At 41.6% G+C, this 26,863-nt stretch overlaps 1 protein-coding gene across 8 annotated transcripts in view; it reads right to left on the reverse strand.

Moving 5' to 3' along the window:
* Positions 1-301: 301 nt before the first annotated feature.
* The window catches only part of KAT6B (lysine acetyltransferase 6B), a 92,140-nt gene continuing 65,578 nt past the window's right edge, over positions 302-26,863 (reverse strand). For all 8 annotated transcript variants that reach the window (XM_081191507.1, XM_081191505.1, XM_081191500.1 and 5 more), the window contains 5 exons: positions 13,717-13,948; positions 12,158-12,317; positions 10,443-10,748; positions 8,631-8,931; positions 302-4,190 (listed from right to left, as the gene is read on the reverse strand). In XM_081191507.1, the coding sequence (XP_081047633.1) occupies positions 1,711-4,190; positions 8,631-8,931; positions 10,443-10,748; positions 12,158-12,317; positions 13,717-13,948 (3,479 nt within the window). In that variant the 3' untranslated portion in view covers positions 302-1,710. The remainder of the gene's footprint in view (positions 4,191-8,630; positions 8,932-10,442; positions 10,749-12,157; positions 12,318-13,716; positions 13,949-26,863) is intronic.

Raw genomic sequence — 26,863 nt, forward strand, 5'->3', positions numbered from 1 at the left:
CTTCCCCTCCACTAGACACATGACCAGCACAACTGTTGACAAGCACTCAAGCTTTCTACTGCAGTCTATGATATTTAATAAAATATTTTGGTCAATTCAGATTTTAAAACTCTTCACTTTCCTTGCAGTGGGCAACATCAGGCATCAAGAGATATACCAACAAAGCAACAGAAGACTTCTGAAAACAAGGATGCTTGCAGGATTCCCCTGTCTTGTGAGCCGCACCCTGCAACCAAGAAGAATTGCCAATGTGGCTCATTGGTCTCTATGCACATCAGATAAGAGCACAAGAGGCTAAAAATGGCTCATCATAATTTATTTTATGTTAAAATGTACAGCTTGTCTTTGCTTTATTTAAGTGACTGGCTAAAAAGGTAACATAAATAGTGTCACTGGGTCTAGTTTTATACATGAATCAAGCCACTTTTTGGCCCTTACAGTCACTCTGTACAGGTACAAAGGCTACAAAAAAAGGAAGCCATATAAACAGACACAAATACCTTCTGGTGTTTTTCTTTTTTATACATGCGCTCTTGAAGCTTCATTTGTTCTATTCACACGCTACTGCTCTATTTACTTTTCTTAAAAAATAACTCCAATATTTTATAAAGATAGAAAAATCTACAGATGGAATGAAAATGTAAAGTTAGAGGCATTTCCATAAAATAGCAACTTTACACCAAATTCACTTTTTTTTTAATCCTGCCAAGTATCTGGACATATATGAAAATGTTTCAAAAACTTGATAAACACTGATATGCTTTAATCAATAAGGTTTGTATTAAAAAAACAAAACAGTAAGCTGCCTTTTCCCCCTACTCCAGAGGGGATCTGCCACCAGAACAAAAACAGGGCTCACTTTTACATCAAATATTTACCAATCAAGGATGCAATCCACCAGGGCACTCTCTTCTGTGCCAGACCCATAGAAATTAACCATATTTGTGCAAGAGCACAGCTGACACGCGAGAATTTCCCAGTGGGTTGCACTTAAAATGTTTGACTCAATACTGGAATAACTTTCACAGCTTTTTTAAAACAAGATTTAAAAAATATAATTAACAAAAATATAATTTTTAATCCCCTTAAACTGGGGTAACCTAATCAAGGGGGGGGGATCACAAATTAAGAAATGGCTTACTGTTAAGCACAACACTTGTACAGTACTACGAAACGCACTGTCACTAACAAAGACATTAGCGGCATGCGAAAGTGTCACCTTGAGGAACAAAATAGTCCATGAATGCAATGCAAAAAGGCATTTACATGGTGGAGGAGATGGGGAGGGGAAGGACAGAACAGGAGGAAAGCTCACAGTCCAGCACGACATCAGATATACTCCAAAACTATGATCCACATTTCAAATGGGAGCAGGCACATAAAACATGGCTGTGAACCATCAGCTTGTTTTGCGTGTTTGCAGTACAATGACGAAGTTCTTCATCATCACAGAACTTCAGTTACGCAAAAAAAAAAAAAAAAAGAGAGCAAACAAAGCAAAATTACAAAACAAATAAAACGAGAACACATTTATATAAGGCCTTTCGCTGCATACAGTTTTTTTTTATGGTGCCTACAAATGTTTTTGCATTCACACCAATTGCTGGTTTTGAAATCGTATTCTCCAAAAGGACATCTTTTTGTGCCGGTCAAATCCTAGCATGCCAGTTTGGTACACCAACTGTCTCCCCTCCCCGCTCCCCCCAGATCCTACCTACGCATGTAAGAGCTATTCAGAGACTGTTTAGACATGCCGCTGTTCATGTAACCATGATGTGCTGGCGGGGTATACATCATGTTGCTGTGGGGGTTAGTCTGCATTGACTGCTGGGCATATGGCTGGCTTCCCATCATTCCCATTTGCATCTGCATTGGGTACTGGGCTGTTTGATTCATATAACCGTGGTTTGCATGATAGGCTCCATTCATCATCGGCTGGGACATACTAAACCCATTCATAGCGTTAAGGGGGTTCATGTTCATGTTTACGGAACTGACATTGTAAGCCGGAGCTGGCATCAAGTTCACACTCATGTTCATGCCACGCTGCATGGTTAAGGTGCGTGCAGGCCCTTGCATGGTCACTGTCTGCGAGGATCGCCCATAAATCTGAGGCTGGTGAGCTGCTGCCGCTGCAGCCGACGGCAAAGCGGCCGACTTAGTCCTAACCGAAACATGGCCCTTGCCAGGCATCTGCGTTTGCAGTCTTTGGGCATGGGACAGGCCAATATTGGATGTGGCCATGTTGCGCTGCAAGAGGGGTGGCGGCAAATTCATGGGAGGCGGAGTGAGGTTAGGGGGCGGAGTCATCGTGGTCTGGACCTGGCCTCCCCCTGGAACTGGATGAGGAGACTGAGAAAGCTGAACGAGTCCTGTGCTACTGAGAGAAGTAGACAAAGAGGCACTATTTGCATAGGAAGTGACAGCAGCTGAGTGGCTGTAAGGCAACGAATGGTCCATAAGTGTGTTGGTTAACTGTTGCAATTTGGCAAGGCTGAAGGTGGCCGACGGTTGTGGGTAATGCCCTGCTGCAAACTCACTCTGGCCCATTCTTTCATACAAGCCAAGGTTGGCATTGCCAGTCTCTGCGATTTCATTTAACTGCATAGGTGGGCTGAAATTAGCAGCCATGCTGCACTGCGGAAGCTGCTGGTTGCTGCTTGGGGGCCTTTCGACAACGCAGCCTTGAGGCGACTTCACATTGCAAGGAGGGGGAGAGTTGATGCTGGCGTTCTGCATCATGCTACAGCTTCCATTCACATTAGACATCTGTTGGGTCACTGCACAACTACTTTGAGTCATGTTGCTAGACGTGAGGTTGCTGTACGAACAGCTGTTTTGCGAGTTGTTGTTTCCACAGATGCTGTTGCCCATTGTAGAGTCATAGCTGCTTGGGTTTTCATAGTTTTCGGTTGTGCTCTCAATGCTACCCAGGTCGCTAAATCCACTATCGACGACTTGCTGCGAATGGTCGGAAACAGAAGGAACGTCCATCATGGGACTAGTTTCCATGTTCTGCAAAGAGGGCACAGAGATCGCACTTTGATCGGGGCTGATTTGAGCATAACTGGTTTCTAATGGAGGCACATTTGGACTATTAACAGAACGAACTGACTGGCTGGGATGGGACTGGACGGATGAGACAGGGCTACTGTGATCAGACTGCTGGCAGTCATCCAGTGTGGTCATCTGTGGGCTTTGGTCAGTATTGGCGTAAGTCTGCAGGCTTCGACATGCCTCTTGAGTCTCTACACAATCCTGGAATGCATCTTCCTGTTCTGTTGTTTCCTGCGTTAGAGACTTCACTGCCTCCACTGTCTCAGAGTCTATCTCCATGGTTTCAGCATTTGTGTCCTTGAATGCAGAATTCAGTTCATTACGGTCAGTTTGGTTTTTATTTTCTGTATTTTCATTACCTGACTCAGGCACAGGCTCTGGAATAGCAGGAAGCTCTTTGTGCTCGCTGTCACATTCGGCTGCAAGGTCAACGCCACAGTCCATTAAGTCTTCCTGGTTTGATTTACCACTCTGTTCACTTGGGTCTAAAAAAGGCTCCTCATTCCCAAGTACATCTTTGAGAGCCTCTGCTGGTACTTCCTCCTGAGTTTCCACTTCCGTTGGACCCATGTGACTCTCATCCTCATCATCAGCATCATGATCCTCATTGCGAGATTGCTCCTCCTCCTCCTCTTCTTCCTCCTCCTCCTCCTGCTCTTCTAAATGTTCAGGCTCATCTTTATCGATTTCCGTTTCCTCTTGCAGGTCTTTATCTTGATTATCCACACTTTCCATTTCTTCTACTATGTTGTTTTCTTCTACTTCTGCTAAATCGTTTTCTGCTTGTTCTGTCTTGGGTAGCTCCAGATACTCAGATACCGCATCTCTCACTTCGTCCTCTTGTGGAAGAATGCTTTCAGTGTTCTTAACCTCCTCTGTAACAGCAGACGCCTGGCATGCGTTGTTTTCCGCTATCTCTTTCAATTCCTCTCCCAAGGCCTGATAGTCAGGCTCCATAGGAGTCTCAGGTGGAGTGTACAAATTAAGTTTAAAACCTGGTTTTCTCTCTTGGTTTTGTCTCCATTTGGATGGACATTGCTTCACGCCTTTAGGCCATCCTTGTTTACACAGCACAGGTTCAGGACTGTCTTTATCATCATCTTCCAGGACGGCTACATCCTCTTCTGCATTAGCTGTGGGATAAGGAGAAATGGGGATGGGGGGAGAGAGAGAAGAGAATAAGTTTATCACGTTATTCTTAATTGCTTTACAAAACCCTAGTCAAAGAAAATATATACAGTGGTACCTCGGGTTACATACGCTTCAGGTTACAGACTCTGCTAACCCAGAAATATTACCTCGGGTTAAGAACTTTGCTTCAGGATGAGAACAGAAATCGGGCGGCGGCGGCGCAGCAGCAGCAGGAGGCCCCATTAGCTAAAGTGGTGCTTCAGGTTAAGAACAGTTTCAGGTTAAGAACAGACCTCCAGAACAAATTAAGTTCTTAACCTGAGGTACCACTGTCCTACTAATCATCTTATTCTAACCATCTCTGACAGCAACATGTTTGCATACCACCCACTTTTGGTTATTATTTAAAAGAAAAGCAGGGCACGAATATTACTATTAGGTTTAAAAAAAAGGTTAACCTTTAGCTTTATTACTATTAACTAAACATGGAACTGTATGTTGCTTTTATTGATGCATGCACACACAGGGATAGCTATGGAACATATATCCCATTCTAGACTTTTGCACTACAGTCAGTTGATGTGAAGGGCATATAATTCATTTGCTACTTGTACAAATGCACATTTTATCCACCTCCATCCAATTTTGTTTTTGTTGGTTTTAGAAATTTTACACTGAAACAGATGAAATTTTTAAAAAGGGAAGCTACAATGGAAGAGAGGTTCAGTTTACAAAAACAGAAGACGTATTTTTTAATGTATGCTTAGTGGTCTCATTTATGCAAAGTCACATTTGTTATCCTGTATTGTGATCAAATCCAGCCAAATAATTTTATATTGCGAGGAAGATCACATGAAGATTGCTTTGTGCTGTTTCTTACAGATGTAATAAACTAGGAGTTTTTTTTTGGTAAGTTTCTGTTTTTCATCACTGAATGCACATTCTTAAGACATTCAAAACACGAGTATCATTTATACTTGTGATTGGTCAGATGTATTTCTGACCTACATATCTGACCAACCAACTCCTTTGAAGCTTATGAAGTACATGTCTGCCCTTATGAAGTTTGAATATTCCTAAACTGCAAGGATAATGAACACCCTCCTTGACATTTGTCTTAAGAAAGCATAGTCAGAAATGAAAACATGAGAAGCAGACCTGAATTGCCATGTTCAAATATAGGGAAAAACTGCTGTAAAATATCTCCAAGCAGGTAGGTCAATGTATGTATGTATGTATGTATGTATGTATGTATGCATGCATGTCATGCCAGCTCAGCAGAGAAGGAAGAGAGCAGATCTGAGTGTGGCACTGGTGGCCAGCTCCTTCTCCTCCTTTCACAAGGGGGAAGGAGGGGGAAGCAACATCCTGCTGGTGGCAGCACCAGGAGGAGGCAGAGGAGGAGCTGCTGGCCATTGAAGCCACGTGGCCACCACATTCAGCTCTGCCCCAGCTCCTCCTGACGTCAGGACATTGTGCCATGCACAACATTGTCCCCCCAATCACCCACACAAGCTGGCACCTCTTTGTGACATATAAGCCGCACTTTAACTTTTCATGATCGGAATTTGGGGGGAAAGTGCGGGTTATATTCGGGCCAATACGGTAGTTAAGGGGGGTTCGCCACACTCAGCTGAAGTGCTTTCTAAATGCCAGCAAATTGTAACAAGCATGCAATACAGAACAAACCTCAGCCTCTTATCAGATCCAACATTCAGAGGACAAACTAAACTAAGCATTAAACTGTACAACACCTCAGTTTAAACCTTTCACTTTAATCAATGCTAACAGTAGACATATTTGCATGAACTTTACAAACACAAGGAAGGAGAATGGATCATTTTGCAAAAATTCACAAAGCTGTCTGGTTTTAGGGGAAAAAACAAGTGTTTGTTTCTTAGAAACATCTTTCTTTTAAAGATACATCTAAATCACTTGACATTTTAGCATCCAAAGCCAAGAAATATTATTCAGCTGAAGTTGAACTATGAGCTTTGAACAGGAACCCTTCAACAAATTTGAGTGCAGAAACCTAGGGCTATAGAACTAAATATTGGCACATCCATCACCAAGTCATGGAACCCAAAGGTTTCTTCATGTGTGACATTTTTCTTTTTTAAATACAATTTCCCTATGGGAAAAATAATGAACAGCACTGCATTATTAAGCGAGGTGTGGAAGTTCGTTTTGCCATGAGTACAGAGATCAGGCATCAGAGCATGGGATGCCTGCTCGTCATACACGCCCTTGCTTGTTTCTAATGGAGAAAAACATCCAATATGTTGTAGCCTTAGTAAGTTGGAGCAGCCTTCTCTGACTTGGCACCCTCCAGTTGTTCTGGGTGGAAGCTCCCATTGGCCCCAGCCAGCTGTAAACTTAAGCTGCTGGAAGGTATCAGGCATTTGTGCTTATACTGTACAGTGAACAAAACTTTGCCACATTGTAAAAATGCTCTTTGTTTTGATTACCTAAACACTGCAATTGAGAGGCAGCACCCCAACATTCGGTACTGCAGTTCAACAAGTATTTCTTGAGCAGTTTCCCAATGCCTGGTAAGCAGTTCCTGCTAGCATATATATTCTTTATATAACATTGTCTTATTGTTTCCCATCTGGAGTATTTAATCGAGCTAATTTGGAGCATAATGCAATTCTTTTACCAGTAATTACATTGCCTTCTCTAAATATTCTGTCTCAAAACATATGTGCTGCTGGAAAAGTCCACAACATATGCATGTAAGAACAGAATCTTTGGGAACTTGTTCTTGTTATATGTTGTTTTTTTGAGGATTAGTATTCCATCTATGTATTGTCAATAGCATTCTGCCTCATATATGCTAAAATAGACTTCAAGAAAAAGGACAGCTCTCAAATCGTAGCTGAAGGTAGAGAGGATAAGGCTGTGGCTTGAAGTAGTAGTAATGTGTTGCTATGGGTAGCCTCTCCCCACAAACTACAGACCGCGTGCTGAAATGGGCTCCTGAAAGGAGAGGCTCATATCCATGATGATCTGCTGGGAACTGAAAAGCTTAATCTATGGCAAGATGATGCTACCTGATTCACCAATCAAGGCATTCACGTGTGCAGAGAGAGACAAACATGTAGAATAAAAGTGAGCCTCTGAATGTTGCTGGACTCCAACTCCCATCAGCCCCAGCCAGTATGGCCTGTAGTCAGGGACGATGGGAGTCCAGTAGACCTGAAGGGAGACAGGTTCCTCACTCCAGTTGTAGAAGCACATGAGGTCCTCCCTGGTGGGACTACAGGAGCTACTGTAGAGGTCTGGAGTGGAATAAGGGCCCAGGGAACGCACTCTATTACACAACCATTGAACTTAACAATATCCTAGGGTCATCTATGCATTGAGAGATCTCTGTGCCTGCATTGCAACCTGCATGATCTTTGGCTGCCTGTACTTGGGGAAGGAGCAGCTTCTCTAGGTGACTCCGACTGCCTATGACTACAAGGAACTACAGGGAAGACACTCTACTGGCTAGGAAACTGCAGTACCAGAGGGTCAAGTCATCTGAGCACACTCCAGAGACCCTAGAATCAAGAGGAAGACTGCCAGTTACCGACTTGTGGGGGCCCTCTACAGGAAGTCCTTCAGAACGGCTGGATCACATTCCTCCGACTCAACGTAGCCCTCTGTTGATGTTTCTGGCCCATTCAATTCTATGTGAGCCAATTTGCATGCTTGCTGCATCCTGATTACCCAGTCCTTTTACCTGATTCAGAGCAAGCTGCTGGCATGTGGCTGCTTCCCTCTGGGCTAGCTTTGTAGCTTTGCTCCCCTGCACATTGGTCTCCCTCCTTCCCTGCCAACTAACAGGTCTGGGGAAAGTAAGGGAACGGGCCAAAGGAAGGCCAAAAAGAAAGCAGAAGAAAGCAGCCCACTCCACTGCTGTGCATTGGGAGCAAAAGCACAAGAGACAAGCACTCCTAGTGAACACTGGGATAACTGGAAGATGATATAAATTATGGTCGGCCAGCCCTACCCAGTGGACGAGAGAATATTCCAACCTCTCATCCACTGAAGGAAAACTGTTTTATTCTACAGTGGCCGGACCAAGCATTCTTCAATTTGAAAGAAATTTCAAAGGCGTTGGTTACAGAATATGAAAAGGAACCTTACAGATTAAAATGGCTAAATTGCAGTTTAAGGAAAGGGGAGAAAGAAAATTTAAGAAGCTATTCAGCCTTTCAATAAAAGCAAGACACAGGACTAAGTGTCACTTGTCAAAAGGGCTTCACAGTTTAAATAAGAAGCTGCAAATGGTACCAAAGCTATCGCAAGTCTGATTTCTTTGAACTGATGTGAAAACAGCCTGTGAAAGACAACTGGAAGACTCAATCCTATGCATGTTTATTCAGAAGCAAGTCCCGCTGAATTCATTGGGGTTTGCTTCCAGTTCTATGTATAAGAATCTATTTTGTACTCACCTCTGCATGGAGTATCATTTTGGTAACAGTGATTGTCTTTCTCCTGCTCCTCCTCTTCCAGCTCATTTTCTTCCTTCTCCTCGGACTGACACTGGAACGCTTCTGGAATCCCAGGTTTAGATTCATCGTCTTCCCCATCTATCTCACAAGTGGGCTCCAGCTGTGTCATGGGCTGCTCTTCTTCCAAGTTATCAAAGGGCTCATCCAAAACTTCTGTGGTTTCAGAAATTGTCTCCGTTGTAACACTGCTATTAATCTTTCTGCGTTTACGACCCCTTTTCTTTTTCAAGATGAAAGGTCTCTAAAAATAATGTTAGAAATGTGAAAGTTGGGCAAAGAACCAACATCCTTTCTGCTAAACCAAACAAGTTTTGTGATGTATACTCACGGCAGTCCAGCCTACATGACAGTTCAAATGTCACTGGCTCTGTTCCAGCCAACTCTTCTACATACATTCCTCTGTACCACATTTAAATCTCAATCTCTGTTATTCACTCAAAAACAGCTCTAATGTGCTTTGGGAGCTGCTGTGAAATGCTAACATCTCCACCAAACACTTTACTGAATAAGAGCACCAATACCAGTATATACCACAGTGAAGAACAATGTGGACTAAGGCAACACCACCTACTGGTGCCAAAACAGTACCAGTTGCCTCAATGTGTATTTCTAATCTATTTAACTCTAGCTGCACATACAATTTAGATTACACAGAAATGTAACCTGAATATTCACAGTGAAGTTTCTCTAAATACTGTAAATATTGAAAGCCAACTAAAGCTATGCTAAAGACAGTTATTTTGCTATTTTGAAGTTTACAGTTTAGTGGATATTGAATTAATTTAGGATTATAAACCGTTACTGTGTGAGAGCAAGAGACCAAAGGGTAGTTATCTTTGTGTTAATGCCCAATGCAAAAGGTGTGACTATACACGTTGATGTTTTAGCTAGCAAGAAGAAGAGGGAACATGGCCAAGACTAGAAGGTACTTCTTCAGACAGGGCTAATTTAGGACTGGGGTGAGACACATAAGACACATCCTAATACCTAACCTCCTATTTTTGTGTTCCTGAATTCTACTATGCCATAGAATAGCATACTGAACCTTCAAAAACACAAATATATGGTATTTGAATGGCAATAATTACAATTAACACTACAGGCAACCAGCAGAGGGCAATATTTTTATACAGCTCTTGATTTTATTGGTAAAAGTCTAAATGGAATGAAAATTATTAAGACAACATACAGGAAAGGAAGGCATGTAAGACAGAAAGGGAAATGTAAATGCTTCCACCCCCAAAATCAGATCTGAAAGACCTCAGGTGGAGTTCAATGTTGCACTATTATGATTGCTTAATTAGTGCAAGCATGTCCGCTTGTCAGATGGAACAATCTCCTCTCCTGCAATCTCCTCGTAAGTGGATTTAGGGGGTGCTCAGGCTGCATGCAGGAGGGAAACCCCACTGTGCTAGCAGGACTCCTTGAACTGGCCCCTCTAGTAGAGAAAGGAATTTAGGGCTGATCTGGAGAAATTAATCAGCTCGGCTTCTGTGAAATGGGTATTCAGAATCAGATTACAGAATAAAAATGTTGGATCAAAAGAATGGTCAGACTACATTTCTGTTTTATTCTCAACTCAAGCTGTTGGGCATGCTTTGTCTTCTGTGAAATAGATTATTGCAAAGAGATTTAGTTACTTATTTAAAACATATGCGTCCCTATGAAGTCCATGCCGTGCAAAGTCCTGTTAAGAGTCTTTGGACTGTCATTGTAACAGTGGAGTCTACCCCAATTTAAAAAACAACTGACCTTTCTCTTCACAGCAAGCATCTGAGGCTTTGCCAGCCTTGGAGGAGAATTTTGACGATGCCCATCCGCATCCTCCTCTTCTTCCTCCTCCTCTTCTTCCTCCTCCTCCTCCTCTTCCTCCCCACTGCTTTCTTTTGGCAGATCAGTGGTCTGCCCTCGCTCTGCTAATACTGTTATATTCTCTGGAGGTCGCAGATACTTGTTTTTAGATTGCACTTTTGCAGGCAATTGCCTATTAGCTCTCGTGGAGAACAGCTCTTGCTCTTCCTTTTCCCAGCAGCTTGCTTGTTCCATCAGTCGCTCAGCCTGAGGGGCAGAGAGGTTAAAATAATGGGTCACCGAAACAGTGCTTAGCTGTTATTCTTTTAGTTCAGCTTTTAAAAAAAAGTTACAATAAGTCAACCCTGATTAGTGCTGAAAGCTACCCAAGCAACAGCATCTAGGCCAATTCATCCTAGTGGTTTTTCTAAAACTGGATAATAAATCCCAAAAGGCTGTGTTTCATGGGATATTTAGCACTATTAATGAAGCAACAAATTGATTTTACTTCTTCTAGCACTACATTACAAGCCCTCTGACATGGATCACTTTGAACAACTTCATAAACACAAAATAACTGATTGACACAATAAGCCTTTGAGCACTGTACCCAACTGGCTCCAGTCCATGAATGTAACAACACTTTAGATGGGGTAGGGGGCAGAATAAAAACTATTCCATATTGATCTTTCAGGTTTTTCAGGCTTTATACCCACACTCCAAATTCCAAGGTTTACAACTTCTCTCTCAAGCATTTTTTCCAAACAAATAGATAGTACCGGAGTCCACTAGCTTATACTATTTTACTTCTTGAAATGTGCTATTTTTATATCTCAGCACCATTTGTGAAACAAGGAACAGAATATTGTTTAATTTTTATTATTCCCCTTCCTTTGCTGCTCAGAGCCATTCCCCTTCACACCAGATAATATAGTAATGAAAATTCAACTCACTTTCTCTCTGTCCTATTGGCTATAATTCTAGGATATACCTTGGCCACTTCATGCCTTGACTACTACAGCCTCCCTCCTTCTGGCCCTTCCTTATCGCATTCCAAACAGCTCACCGTTATCCACAACTCTGCTGATAAAATCTTTCGCCACTCTCTTATCCTCCTCATCCTTCTCTTCCTGGCCCTTACTTTTCTACTCTCTTAAAACAAAACTACCCTGCCAATTCTTTGTCCTGCTCTTTCTTGCCTAGAACTCTTTCTTAGAAGATTCACAATGCTAATTCTACATGGTATCGTTCCTCTATCACTCTTTACTCAAGACCCACCTCAAAACTCCCTCCCTCCATGAGGTCTTTGGCTTAACCCTTAAGGCCTCCTCCCCAATTGAAATAAAGCCCCATAATGTGCAATGACATTTGCTCGTATTCCTCTCCACAGGTTCATTTCCACTGTCTCGGTCTCACTTCCTCACCGTTGTCTAAATTTAGATCTTAAGCTCCTCGGAGTAAAAGCTTTGTCATTTCCTTAGGCTACTATGTAGCACTATCTAGATCAATGGAGCTATATAAATAAACCCAAGAGCATGCTGTGCCATTGCCCAGCTTGCCGTATGAGCAGCTAGGACATCTCCTATCACTTAATATGCTACACCAGTTGTCTTACGACATATCCACTTAAACGTTTAGGATGTACATTAGAAGACTTAGTGTGTGTCCCCTATTACCTCTTTTTCAGCTTCTCTCTCTTCCTCTGAAACTGCTGCATTAGGAACCAAAAGAGGAGTCCACCTCAGGCTTTCTGGATCTACTTCATTCATGCGTGGGTTGGTTTTCAGTTTCTCCATGTGGTTTGAAATCAGTTTCTCCCTTCTAATTACTATAAATCTACAATTTAAACACATCAGATATGAAGAAATATAAAAATGTACAGAAAGCAGATGGAAGCATATGTTTAGTTGTAACAAGTTTCGATTTGGGAGCTTGCTTATTAATTAAATGCATAGCCACCCTTCCATGGGAGTGTGCTCAAGGCAGCTTATGGAAAAGAAGCCATTTATGCCAGTCTATGACTCCCATTAACAAAACAGCCTGAAGTCTACAGACAATTAAGATAGCCACAGAATCAAGCATCATAGCATAACTATGCTAGGAAGACAGAATAGGTCAAAACAGGTTCAACAGGTTACCTAGGAGGAGGAGGAGGAGGAGGAAGAGGAGGAGGAGTTTGGATTTGATATCCTGCCTTTCACTCCCTTTAAGGAGTCTCAAAGCGGCTAACAATCTCCTTTCCCTTCCTCCCCCACAACAAACACTCTGTGAGGTGAGTGAGGCTGAGAGACTTCAAAGAAGTGTGACTGGCCCAAGGTCACCCAGCAGCTGTATGTGGAGGAGCGGAGACGCGAACCCGGTTCCCCAGATTAGGAGTCTACCGCTCTTAACCACTACACCACACTGGCTCTCAGTAGAAACAAGCTTGAGGTTTGGTGAAACAACAACAGTCAAATGAGAAGATGGGGGGTGGGAGGATGGATGAATTGGCAAGATCAGTTCATTCTTTATATATCCACACTGAAAATGGTGGTGCGGAAGGAATGAAAGAAGGAAGGAAGGACGGACAGATGCTTGTTGAACTTTCCAGTAAATCTTTTTTCTTTCTCTAGAAAACAAGTCTCTCCTTGGGAATGAGGGGCATATGTGTGTGTGCTGGGAGATAGGGAAACAACTCGTGGGTGTCCTACTCTGTTCTGGATTGAAAGACTCTTCTCTCAAAGGTGCTTTCAAATGAAGAAGGTCTACCTTGTAATACCTGCTCCATGTAAGGGGGCATGTCCAGATTGGTGCCTGACATATATACTCCTGGGAGGTAAAGACTCTTTCCCAGAAGACGGTGGCAAGTGCTACCCTCTCACTGCGTGGGATCGTTATAGGGCATAGATTCCCAAGAAAGAACAGGTTGTGGAAATATATTCCAGCAGTCACCTGACCGCACTGACACTTTTTCATTTTTGAAAGCCACAATGGCTGAAGGAAACACTATGCTTATGAACAGCCTTTATCTTGCCGATACTGTACTCTCTGTCTATGCAGTTCCAATGAAGGAGCCTCTCTGAATTCAGAATGCCCTCCACGGGCACAATTGTGACTGTAAACCCTCAACATATGGGCTTCTCATATGCAAAAGGGAGATCAAAAGCTAGCAAAATGTATAAAACGGAAGCAGGCAACATGGTTGGCAAATGCAATTCAGACGGTAGCTACTCAAGCAACAATAATGTTTACTGACTTTTCTTCTTTTCTGTCTATCATGCTGTGGTGCTGCAGGGTGGTGGCAATGTCATGGGGACACATTCCCGTTGCTCGGCTCATGCCCTTGATGCTGATCTGTTTCTCATGATGGCAATAGAGATATTCCAAGACGACACTTTTCCAATAGGCTAAGTAGGAGACACGACCCAGATCAGAGAGTGGCTTTTCAGGGGATCCTGCTTGTCCCTCTCTTCTAGAAAGTAAGTAACCTAGCAGAAGAGGTGGAGGCAAAAATCACAAATATGTCACCAATGCAATCAGCCACAAGTGTTTAGAACCCATCCTTTAAAAAAATAGTCATTCAAAGCAACAGTAAAATGAGTATTCCACAGCAAACAGCAACATCAAAGACCATTGGAGAATATTTTCCTCAAGTTTCTCATACCAAAGTACAGTGGAACCTCGGTTTTCGAACATAATCCATTCTGCAAGATTGTTTGGCTTCCGAAACATTCGAAAACTGGGGATCAATGGGCTGGCTGCAAAGTCAATGGGGGGGGGGGAATGAAAAACACGCCTCGAAAGCTCTTTGATTTCCGAGGCACATTCAAAAACGTAAGCAATTACTTCCGGGTTTTTGACGTTCGGGTTCCGAATTGTTCAGCTTCTGAGATGCTCAAAAGCCGAGGTTCCACTGTACTGATGAGCGAACTCTTCTTGGCTTGCCTCAAAACTCATTTTTTCCTCAAGCTTTTTAAAAAAAGCTTATTTAAGAAATGGATGAAGCTCACACAAACCCCTCCCTCTGCTACTCCCCATACGCGTTCTCAAGCAAAACAGAAGATCACAACCTCTTCACTTTGAGAAAAGGAGTAACTGGTCACTGGGACAACTCGCCGAAGATTACACATTGGTCTATTTCTAAATGAACGCTATTGCTTTCAAGCATGCTCAGAAATATTGTTTCCTGCCAGGGAGCATGGGATTTGGTCAGTGGCAGTAAGCTTCTGAATACCAGTTGATGGAATCTGCAGGAAGGGTGAATTCTCTTGCACTCAGCTCCTGTTTCCCACAGGTTTCTGGTTGGCCACTGTGAGAACAGGGCTGTGGACTAGATGGGTCATTTGTCTAATCCAGTAGGATCGTCTTAGATTCTCTTCCATCCAAATTGAATTGGGAAAGCAGAGGAAACTACAAATCCCACACTCCCTTCCAAAACATGCCTAGGAAGCCCACATCACCAAGAGGCACTCATCTCTCTTTTCAGAGCTAAGATTTTCCTTGGAAAGGAACAGTTGAACTGGTAGAGAAGGCTGGCTAGCAGTAGAGTGGAACTTCACTTCAAGCCAGATTAAAATTCAATGGGACCAAGATAAAAACAGGATGAGACTTTCTGAATTGGAGGAATTTGTATTTTGAACTCTCCCAACTGGAAATTAGCATAATCATTACACAAAATAGATACATAGGAGGATGTCCTGAACATTCACATCTGAATTTTTATTTTTGACCAGATGGAAAAATAATTTTAGGGAGGGAATTCAACACACACAAAAAAACCTTTTTGGTTTAATTCAAGCAGGGCGTCAACAGGGAATCCAAGATAATCCTATTGATCTCTCTGTCCTACATGCTCTTTCTAATGAAATGTAACAAGCAACTCAGCGGTGTTAAAATGTATCCATAGCTACAGCTATAAAAAAACTGTTTGTTTGTTTACAAAAAGATACCTTTACCATCATTTAGTTTCTAAAATCCAAATAAATGATTTATCAAAACAAGGAAGCAGTAATCACAAGTATTTCTCTGAATGTTAATGTCAATATACCTGTTAAAATCTTCAGAATATGAAGAAGCTTAAGTATAAAAACAGAGCAAAGATAATGACATACACACAACACTAATAGTATTTTTATAATATGAACTCTGCTGTTAGCACTAACACCAGGCAAGTATTTTTTTCTGTGCAACCATGTTGGAGTATCCAATGAAAGAGCTAATAAATAATTACAGCTTCCTAGTATTTTAAAGTCTTCATCATGGTGTAGATTAAATCTCTGTACAATTTAGGCATCAAGGTTCTCTTCCCTGTCAACTTCTAATATTGTCACTTGACTTTTTGAACTAGGAACTCTTTCTGTATGTACAACAAACAACAATTCAAGTATATGTGCAAGGTAAAGCTCAGCTTGTGAACCCATATACAGTGGTGCCCCGCAAGACGAATGCCTCGCAAGACGGAAAACCCGCTAGACGAAAGGGTTTTCCGTTTTTGAGCTGCTTCGCAAGACAATTTTCCCTATGGGCTTGCTTTGCAAGACAAAAACGTCTTGCGAGTGTTCCGATTTTTTTTCGCTTCCCCCCCCTTTTCTAAGCCACTAATAGCCTTTTAGCCGCTAATCCGCTAAGCCTTTAATAGCCGCTAAGCCTTTAATAGCCGCTAAACCGCTAATAGCGCTAATCTGCTAAGAGGGTTGCTTCGCAAGACGAAAAAACCGCTAGACGAAGAGACTCGCGGAACGGATTAATTTCGTCTTGCGAGGCACCACTGTAGACAGACTCCTTCTCCTGACAAACGGATTTTGTTTCTATTTATCAAACAAATCTGATGTTTGAACAAGAAGTGTGACATCTCTCAGAATGCTGGCTTGTTACACTCAACATTTACATAGCACTTCACATGAATTATTGTGCTGTAATTCTTATAAGCCTGTAAGATAAATCAGCATTATTTCCCCCATATGACAGATGTTGGAATGAGGCTGAGACAGTGGGTTGACTAGGGCAACCAAGTGAGACTCAAATCAGAGATTCCCAAATCAGAGATTCCCTCCATCACTTTAGCCACCAAGCTACACTAACTTTCAGCAATATGAAAATATCTACTACTGGAGATACAGCATCATACAGGCAACTGATGTGTTCTATATATTTATGGGCTCAAGTTCCTGACTTTTAGAGATACAACAAAAATTCAAAGAGCTAATACTTTCAAGACCTATTATAGTTTTCTAACATGAGCAACAGCTTGCTAACAGGAGCGTTTATTAAAAATGGCACTCCGAATGGCAAACTGTTCAAGCTGTTTTCTGGGGAGTCCTGGGGTTCCTTGGAACTTTTGGGGTTCTTCAAAGAAACATTATTTTCAGTAAGAAAGCAGGATATGCCCTGCTCCCAATCTTCCCTTCTAGTGCACAGCTTCAGGAAAGCTGAGAGAGTTTGAGGGCACACCCAATTCACATGAGCCAAACCGTGAGGCCCAAGAGGCTTGGCCAGTGCCCTACATTATCTGCATGAACTAAAACATGTCTCATAATCCTCTGCAATGTACAAGGGGTGTGTTGCAGAAAAGTCAATGTAGAAATTGTTCCCTGAAGGTGTAAAGTTTGAACTTTACTGCTTAAAGGATATATAACCTGCTTCAAAATAACTCTGAAATTCTGTAGACTATAAACTGCTACCCAAATTTGCACTCTGGCCTGTAGCATTCTTTTGGACAAAATTCACCACCTTCCTACCTTGGGGCTTAGAGAGTTACTATGGACCTATAAAGGAAGGTAGGAGTAATCTTTCCGAAGCTCACAGTACAACAAAGTACCACAACACTTTGTGACTTTCTGCTCTTACAGAGGAAGGCAGCTTCTTCTCTGGCACTTGCGACTTCACAAATGTCAACCTAAGTACGCGGAAAGCAACAACACATTAACTACAAGGCTCAATTTACTTACAGCATACATTAGTTAATTGGTTGTGTGATTTAAGTTACATCCATTAAGTTAAACTTACCAAAAAGATTCCAAATAATTGATCTAAGTTGCAGGTAAATAAAAAACATTGATCTTGGATGCTCGTGTATTTATCCTGAAGTATCTGAAATAAGTACAACATGTCCCTGTTAAATAGATCACTCCAATGCTGTAATATCCATCTTGTCTAAGCAGTGGATATCCTTAATCCTATAGGATTCCTTGAGAATCTATAGCCTAATTGGAGAATAGCCAAGCCGGCTGTGTTTTAATGAGCACAGTTATTATGTCTGCAGCAGACAACTGTTAGATACAATTGCTTGTTACAAGACAAAATGAAGCTGGTGTCTTCTCTTCAAAGGAATATATGGCATTAGACCAAGACTGCCAGGTCTATGTATTTTTAAAGTCTCTAATCAAGCTGTTAGCCAGAGGAACAAACATTCAGCAATCTAGCCCGATCACCTATCTTAATTAGAAAACTCAATCCAGATCACCATGGAATTCCTAGTTTTGTCATACTAATCTAGCATATGTAAAGGAATTTCATCAAACCAATAGATCAATTAAGCTCTGTACTATCAAAGCTGACAGACTGGGGTGGAGAAGGGAGCTGTGGATCTCAATTTCAGCCCTCCAAGATCTCAGACAATGGCTTCAACCTGTTCTGTCATCCAGAATGCTTCAATAGTGCAAGAATAAGATCTAGGGCTTCCATGCTCACAAAGCATGCAGTGAACTCCATACCCTCCCATATACTGCATTACATTTCATTCATCATGTGGATTAGTCAATTAGAAAAGAAGCACTATGGCTAGAATGGAACAAAATTGAAGAAAACTCATTAATGCAACTATTGTGGACAGCTCAATTTACTATCATTAACTTTTTAATCTGCGATAAAATCCTTCTGGAATCTACATAAGCAGATAAACAATGCAGACTTTCTGCAAAATACTAACTTAAAAATGGTATATAACATCCAGTTTATTATACTTCAAAACTAGCTAGATATACCCTGCCCTGGCCCATTTCTATTCCCAAGGCTAAAACTCTCAAAATATTTGCATACAGCTGTTAAAATTTCCCACATTTCACCAAAAAAAGCCTGTACGGAAAAATCAAGTCTCTGGGGGAAATTGCTATCAGCCCCCATCAGCAGAAGCCCTGGACAAAGACATCTGTTTGCACAATGGATCTTCCACACACACACCCTCCAAAAAAATGGTTCGGGGGGGGGGGAGGGAGCTAGGAGACCCCTCAGAATAACACAGGGATGGGAAAGAGAGGGGGAATCATTCTCTCTGGCAAGCTGCAATGTTTGTGGGCCATTAGCACCCATTCAATGGGAAAAGCCTCACTTTATCCAGCATCTGACACATAAACACAACATAACTCTTGATTTCAGTAAGAAACTATTTCCCAGGATCAACCACTAAGATCCTCTTTTATGTTTCCTGTCTTGGAGTAGGGGCAAAAGAGTGGTAGAAGCACAGATAGACATGTAGGGAAAATGGCTGCATATTTTTAACCATAAAACACAAAAAGAGTAGGCCGGTCATTACCTTAAGATTTATAATTGGTAGCAGACAACAGCAATTCCAAAAGCATGGCTTCTTTCTTCTCACGCGACAGTCCAACCAGCATAGATAGAAACCTTTGTTGGTTCTGTAACTGCCGACTATCCGGATGAACCAATTAGCCATGTATCTTTAAGAATGACATTCACAGCCCAGTTGGTTCATCAAGGCAATTGTACACTATTCACAAATATCAGCCACCCATGACTGAAAAGTGATTGGCTGCCCTAATGAACCAACTGGATTCAATGTTGTCTTTAAAAAGCAACAAGTTCTTTAAGACCTACATGACAAGGGGTGCCACTGGATCTAAATGTGTTTTGACAACTGCAAAGTTTTATATAAAAACCGAAAAAGTTATTTAGAAGGGGTGTATATGAATGTTCAATGTTCATATTGGTGTTTGCAGTACTTTACAAGAAATTGAGACACCTATACATCAAGCATAAGTAAGTATGTCTCCTATTACATTAGGACAACATTTATGGTATCATACACTTTGTAATAAAACAACACATACAACACTCAAGTACAGATCCATGGAAGTGATTTTATTTCTATGATTTAATGAGCTAAGCCATAGTCTGAACCTGGGCAAATGAGTTGTAAGCCTTAGTTACAGCTCGTGTTTTGCCTGGAAAGAGCTAAAGAGGATCAAACAAATAGAGTGGTGTATTGGTTCTGAATGAAACTTTCATGTTCTTGAGCTTTATTTATATCTATAAACTGCCAACTCCTAAGAAAAGTATTGTGGTGGAGTTACCAAGGACAATAAAATCATAAAATACAGCACCAAATGACTAACAATGAACTGAATCAATTCTCTAAAAATGCTTGAAAGCAAAAATGTTTTTAACAGATGACAAAAGATCAGAATTGCTAGTGCTCATCTAATCTCAATAGGAATAAGCGGTCCAAAATACTGCTGAAAGACTTGACACAAGCAAAACCTAAACGAACATGTGGCTCCCACGGGATGGTCAAGAGGGCTTCTTTAGATGCCCACAGTGGTCTGGTATAAGGGACAGGGCAGTCGCTGAGAGAGTCCTGAAAGACCTCCTGTGGCGTTCGTACGGAGCCCCGGTCGTCTCACGGACTATTGACCCATACACCACTAATCTGCTGCCACCAACCAGGTCCGCCCCGGTAAATCACTTAGTCTCAGTCAGGTTAACAAAGAGTGTAGTTTATTGCAAACACAAATAAACTTGAACTGCATTCAAAATGTTCATAGAATCATAGAATCATAGAGTTGGAAGAGACCACAAGGGCCATCGAGTCCAACCCCCTGCCAAGCAGGAAACACCATCAGAGCACTCCTGACATATGGTTGTCAAGCCTCTGCTTAAAGACCTCCAAAGTAGGAGACTCCACCACACTCCTTGGCAGCAAATTCCACTGTCGAACAGCTCTTACTGTCAGGAAGTTCTTCCTAATGTTTAGGTGGAATCTTCTTTCTTGTAGTTTGGATCCATAGCTCCGTGTCCGCTTCTCTGGAGCAGCAGAAAACAACCTTTCTCCCTCCTCTATGTGACATCCTTTTATATATTTGAACATGGCTATCATATCACCCCTTAACCCCCTCTTCTCCATGTTGTTACTCTTTACCTTCTTAGTCTTATTTTAATTCTGTCCCTAACACTTCTACGTCCCCTCACACAAGAACCAACTGCACTAACTGTCTCTCTAGTTCCATCTGTCTGCCAACTGCTTTCCCAACCAACCAACCCAAACCAACCAACCCAAACCTCCGGCTAAGCCCTTTTATGAACAGGTAGGCACCGCCTCTGGCTTTTCTATTGGTCTACCTGTCAACCCTTTCTCTCCCCCTGTACAGACATTTTCAAACGAACGGGCAAACGCCACACCTCCTTTGCAGGCCTTTCCCAATCTAGCCTGGGATAGTGGGCCCTTGACTGACTCCAGCAACAAACACTGAGGCAGCTCAACAGAATCTTGGGTTGGGGCATAGTTTGGGTTTTGTCGCTGTATTTTTTATGGGTTTTATTTATTATTTGTGATGATTTCTGTTTTATTTGTAACTATGTAATTTTGTCCATGTTGTAAGCTGTCTTGAGTCTGGTTTTAACTACGGGGAGGCAGCATACAAATAAAATGATGTATGTGGAGGCAGCCTGTTCTTCATACACTATTCATGCACTTCATACACAGGGCTTCATACACTAAGAGCAATTATCTTGAACTTAGCTCAGTAATATACGGGCAGCCAGTGCAGAGCTTTCAGCACCAGTGTGTGATGGCTTGTGAACGCTCTCCGCCAGAAATGCCTCTGCTCACTCCGAGATACATATATACAGTCTTTATTTTACATATGTACAAGCAGCACGTTACAATCATGCATCCGAATCCTCCGGCTCAGATTCTTGGAGTGCCTTATGCCCGGCCCTTCTCCAACAGAAAAGATGTGGAATTTCCATGTGATGTCTCTGTCCCCTCCTCTTTAACACTCTCCTTTCCTTGGCAGATGGAACAGGCATTGTTTCACTGTCTGTGCCAGAACTTCCTGTGCGGTGTTGAGGGTCTGGTCCAACATCTGTGAGCCGTCCCTCCTCCTGGCTTTCCCCTCTTTCCTCCACACCACTTCCTGCCCCCCTTCCTCTGTCTGTCTCTCCTCCTCTCCTTCATTCTCCATCAATACCATGACACAGTGTAATATGTTTTTTTCCCCCCAAATTTTTTTTTATTAATTTTCCAAATTTATAACAAATATACTAAAAAGAAAAAGAGAAAAAAAGATTTAAAAATCCTTCTAATATCCAATTTAGTTTTCATTGTTAACTGACTTTCTCAAATCCCCCCTAACTGAATTTCATTGTATCCCCTTGTAAGTTTTCCAATATCTTCTTTCTAAGAAAATTAACTTTTTCCAATTACTATCTTTACTTCTTTTCATAATTTTTAGGTCCATAATGTTTTACAATTTAATCATACTCTATTCCTAAGCCTAATTGGTACTTTCAAGTAGCTTCTATTTGTCTTATATTACAATATTTAGCTAAATAGTCTTTAAATTTCTTCCATTGTTCTTGAAGTTCCCCTTCTTTCTGATCGCGGATTCTCCCAGTCAGGTTGTCCAGCTCCAAAAAGTCCAACATCTTCATCTGCCATTCTTTTATTGTTGGTAGTTCTTGCGTTTTCCAATTTTTGTCTAATAAAATTCTTGCTGCAGTTGTGGCATACTAAAACAATCTAACATCCTTTTTGGGCAATTCCAGTCCTATTACTCCAAGTAGAAAGGCTTCTGGTTTCTTAATAAATGTATATTTCAACATTTTTTCCTATTCATTATAAATCTTTTTCCAGAAGTCTTTCACCTTAGGACACGTCCACCACACATGATAAAAGGTACCTTCTTTTTCTTTACATTTCCAACATAAATTATCACTCGCATGATAAATCTTTGCTAATTTTACTGGGGTTAAGTACCATCTGTACATCATTTTCATAATATTTTCCTTTAATACAGTGCAGGCAGTAAACTTAACCCCTTTCTTCCACAACCTTTCCCAATCTTCTATCATTATATTGTGTCCAAAATCTCTTGCCCAATCTATCATCACAGATTTCACTTGCTCATCCTTTGTATGCCACTCCAACAATAAGTTATACATCTTAGATATATTTTTAACATTGGTATCTAGCAACTCCGTTTCCAGTTTGGTTTTTCCATTGCAAAACCATTTTTCTTATCAAACTTATACATTTCATTGATCTGATAATATTGTAGCCAATCCAATTTATCTTTAACTTGATCAAATGATCTTAATTTAAATCCTTCATTATCCTCCAACAATAAATCGGAATATCTCAGCCATTTGCTCTCCATATTTCACTTTTTCTGGGCTTTTGCTTCTATTGGCGAAAGCCATCTGGGTGTTTTTCTTTCTAGGCGATCTTTATATCTTATCCAAACATTATATAGCGATTTTCTAATTGCATAGTTTTTGAAACCTTTATGGGCCTTTATCTTATCATACCATAAATATGCATGCCAACCAAATACATTATCAAATCCCTCTAAATCTAAGACATCAACATTGTCTAGTTGAATCCATTCCTTAATCCAGCAGAAAGCTGCTGCTTCAAAGTATATCTTCAGGCCTGGCAGGGAAAATCCCCCTCTTTTTTTGAATCTGTAAGTAATTTATATTTAATTCTGGGTTTTTTCCCCTGCCAGATAAATTTAGACAATGCTTTCTGCCATTCTTTAAAACACTTAACATTATCAATAACTGGTAAGGCTTGAAATAAAAACAACATCTTTGGCAATACATTCATCTTAACCACCGATATTCGGCCCATTAATGACAATTTTAAATTTGACCAAATCTCCAAATCTCTCTTAATTTATTTCCATAATTTCTCATAATTATCTTTATATAAATTCTAATTTTTCACTGATAAATTCACCCCAAGTACTTCACTTTTTTTTTACAAAAACTAGGCCAGTCTTTTCTTGAAGGGTATTTCTCTCCTCAATATCTAATTCCCCCCCCCCCATTACTTTGGTTTTGCTCTTGTTTAACTTAAATCCTGCTACTTGTCCGAACTCTTGAATCAGCTCCAGTGCTTTTACTGCACTGGAGTCTGGATCTTGTAATGTTAGCACTAAATTGTCCCCAAAGGCTTTTAACTTATATTGTTTAGATCCTACTGTTATACCTTTAACTTCTTCCTCCTTCCTTAGCATACTTAGCAAAACCTCCAGTACCGTTATAAAAAGCAGAGGGGAAAGTGGGCACCCTTGCCTGGTTCCTTTTTCAATTCTAATTTCTTCTGAAACCACATTATTAACTATAATTTTTGCCTTTTGTTCAAAATAGATCACATTAATACCATTTTTAAAGTCTTGTCCAACCCCAATACTTTCTGAATTCTTTTTCATGAAACTCCAGGACACATTATTGAAGGCCTTCTCTGTATCAATGAACATTAACATCGCTTTACAGGTTTTTTTAACTTCCAATCTTTCCAATACATCAATTATATTCCTAATATTATCTTTCATATGCCTTCCAGGCAGGAATCCTGCCTGGTCCTTATGGATGTAATCTGTTAATACCTTCTTCAACCTGTTGGCCAAAATATTAGCAAAAATTTTGTAATCCACATTAAGTAATGAGATTGGTCTATAGTTTTTTACACTTGATCTATCTTGATCTTGCTTTGGTATCAGAGTTATGAAAGCTTCCTTCCAGGTTTCAGGCAGCACCAGTGTAATATGCTGATGGGGAATTGTTCAAGCCAAAGGTTTCATTGCAGCATTCACTACCTTCATCAAGGACAGCTCTATGTAGAGTTCATTGTGTTCGTTCATTCTAAAGGTTAACAAGGCCTGCACCACTGTGGCAAGCTATTCTTGTACAGGAACTGCTGTTGCTGGTGTACCAGCCCAAACTAGGAGAAAACACTCCTGGCCACTGTGGACAATCTAGGAGTACTCCCAAGCTACATACCTGCTCCTTCAGGGACAGTGCAACCCCATCAAGGACAGGCAACTGGCCTATTTCCTGAACTTGGGAAGAACCGCTCATCCACAGGGCTTCCATCTTGCCTGGATTCAGCTTCAGTTTAATGGCCCTCATCCAGCCCATCACTGACTCCAGACACTGATCCAGGAGCGCCCGGCCTCACCTGATTCGGATGTTAGAGAAATAGAGCTGAGTCATCGGCATACTAGCGACACCTTGCTCCAAATCTCCTAATGACGGCTCCCAAGTAGATGTTAAAAAGCATCACAGAAGATAGCACTCTTATGTGCTCCCATAGTGAAAATGCCAGGTGAGCAACGCCGGTCACCCAATGCCACTCTCTGTAAACAGGCCTGTAGGCAGAAAGGCAACCACTGAAGTACTGTGTCCATGCCACAGAGCTGATCCAGGAAGATACCATGGCTGATGGCATCAAAAACTGCTGAGAGATTAAGGAAGAGCAACAAGGTCATACACCCCCTTGTCCCTCCCCTGATAAAACTGGTTTGTTTCTGAAACTAGACCTGTAAGCAGCCTTAAATGGATCGAGATAGTGATCTGACTAGTCACAGGTGGGAGTTCTGATCCGGCAAATCACTCCACATGTTCCCATCTGTTCTGATACAGAGCATGCCCCATCACTAAGATAGACCTGAAGCAATTATGACCTAAGCACAAAACTGATGACACTGGTTGGGGACACTCAAACTCTCCAATCAAGTTGGAGACTTTATTGTTACAGGTGAAATCCTACTGTATCAACTTCACCAGTGGCTATATTTGACAAACTAGAGGCTGCGTCTAAATTTGAAACACATGAGCAATGCTTACCCCCTGTACAAATACGCAGTTAAATACCAATCTCTCAACAGGATATCTGTATCCCTCTTTCATTAGTGCTTCTGCTGTTGGAACGTTAAAAAATTAGTGAAAAAGTGGGTGATGGGAAGGTGGGGAAGGGTTTTTAGCAGCCAGCTGTATTCTATTAGGTAACAAATATAGAATAAACTTTTGAAAAACTAGAGTATGTTGTAATTAGTAAAGTGCTCCCCATCATCCTTCAAAAGATTTTAGCCTCTCATTAACGCATTTGATCACAAAGTGTTCAAGCTGCTGCATCACACACTTTTACCATTCTGAAGAGATGCATTGGTATGAAATACTTTATTTCAATAGTGTCTGCACTCTAGCCTGGGGTATTCCACTTCTGTGCATTGGTACGTCCACCCTAATTCTGGATTGTGCTAGCTAGTTTTGAGAGATGTGCTTTTCATGGTGAAATAGAAGTTCACAAATAAAAGGCAGATCGGGAAACATGACACAAAGCAGAAAGGCTTGAGATAAATCCCAATGAATGCAAGTGATTATCCCCAGAAGGGGTCCTTTTTCCATGCTGAAAGGCAATGAAATAAATAATGATGGCTTCTTGTCTACAATTTAGAGGTAGCTGCTCCTACCCCCTCCCAAGCACTGAAGAAATCAACTTTTTAAAATCTTTATCATACCAAAACAAACAAAATGAATTTCAACAGGGACAAACGTAAGGTTCTGCACTTAGGAAGACCCAGCTGCACAAATGTAAGATGGAGCACACCTGGATTGCCAGTAGTACAGGTGAAAAGGACCTAGGGGTCTTAGTAGACCACAAGTTAATCACTTCTCTGGCCCAGCCAGCTGTCCCCTCCCTGCTAGCTTTTAATCAGCCATGAGGGGCAAGGCTCCACAGCACAAGAAATCACACTGACAGATTCAAGTACCTTGTCCTGCATCCTTGGGCCTGACCAACTGAAACTCATCCAACACAACAGGACTAGACTGTGCTCTGGATGCCCCTAGTGATTCATCTGCTGTAACAACATAATCAAGATCCCTGTGGATGCAATTTTATCCACAAAATGCTTTGCAAACAAATCACAGCAAGCTGCTGTTCATCCTGCCACCTCCTTTGGGCCAGACTGGAACAGGCTCTGCACTACCCGGAAAAGCTGTGCTGGGTGGCACAATGAGGATGCAAGGGGGGCAGCAAAGCAAGCCACCTTTTCAGCCTTCACTGCCACTAGGTAGGCTTGATAATGAGCCCTCACCAGGATTTCCCTCTGCTTATGTTTGAGTCATCACCCAGCTTGATTCCTTGCCCTAAGTTCTGAGGTGTTTCAGGGAACCAAACAGGCTTTACAAAGCGGGAGGGCGCTCAGGGGCTATCCTGTCAACAGCCCAAGCCATTCAATTGTTCCAGTTGTTGGCCAGGGCTTCAACAGGAGCACCAGTCATATCAGCCTGGAAATCCTCCAGAGCTGTCTGGAAGCCCACCTAGGGTGGATCATCCTACCTTGGAGGTTTTTAAGCAGAGATTGGATGGCCACCTG

The sequence above is a fragment of the Podarcis bocagei genome, assembly GCF_964188305.1.
Source record: "Podarcis bocagei genome assembly, chromosome: 4".
NCBI lineage: Eukaryota > Metazoa > Chordata > Lepidosauria > Squamata > Lacertidae > Podarcis > Podarcis bocagei.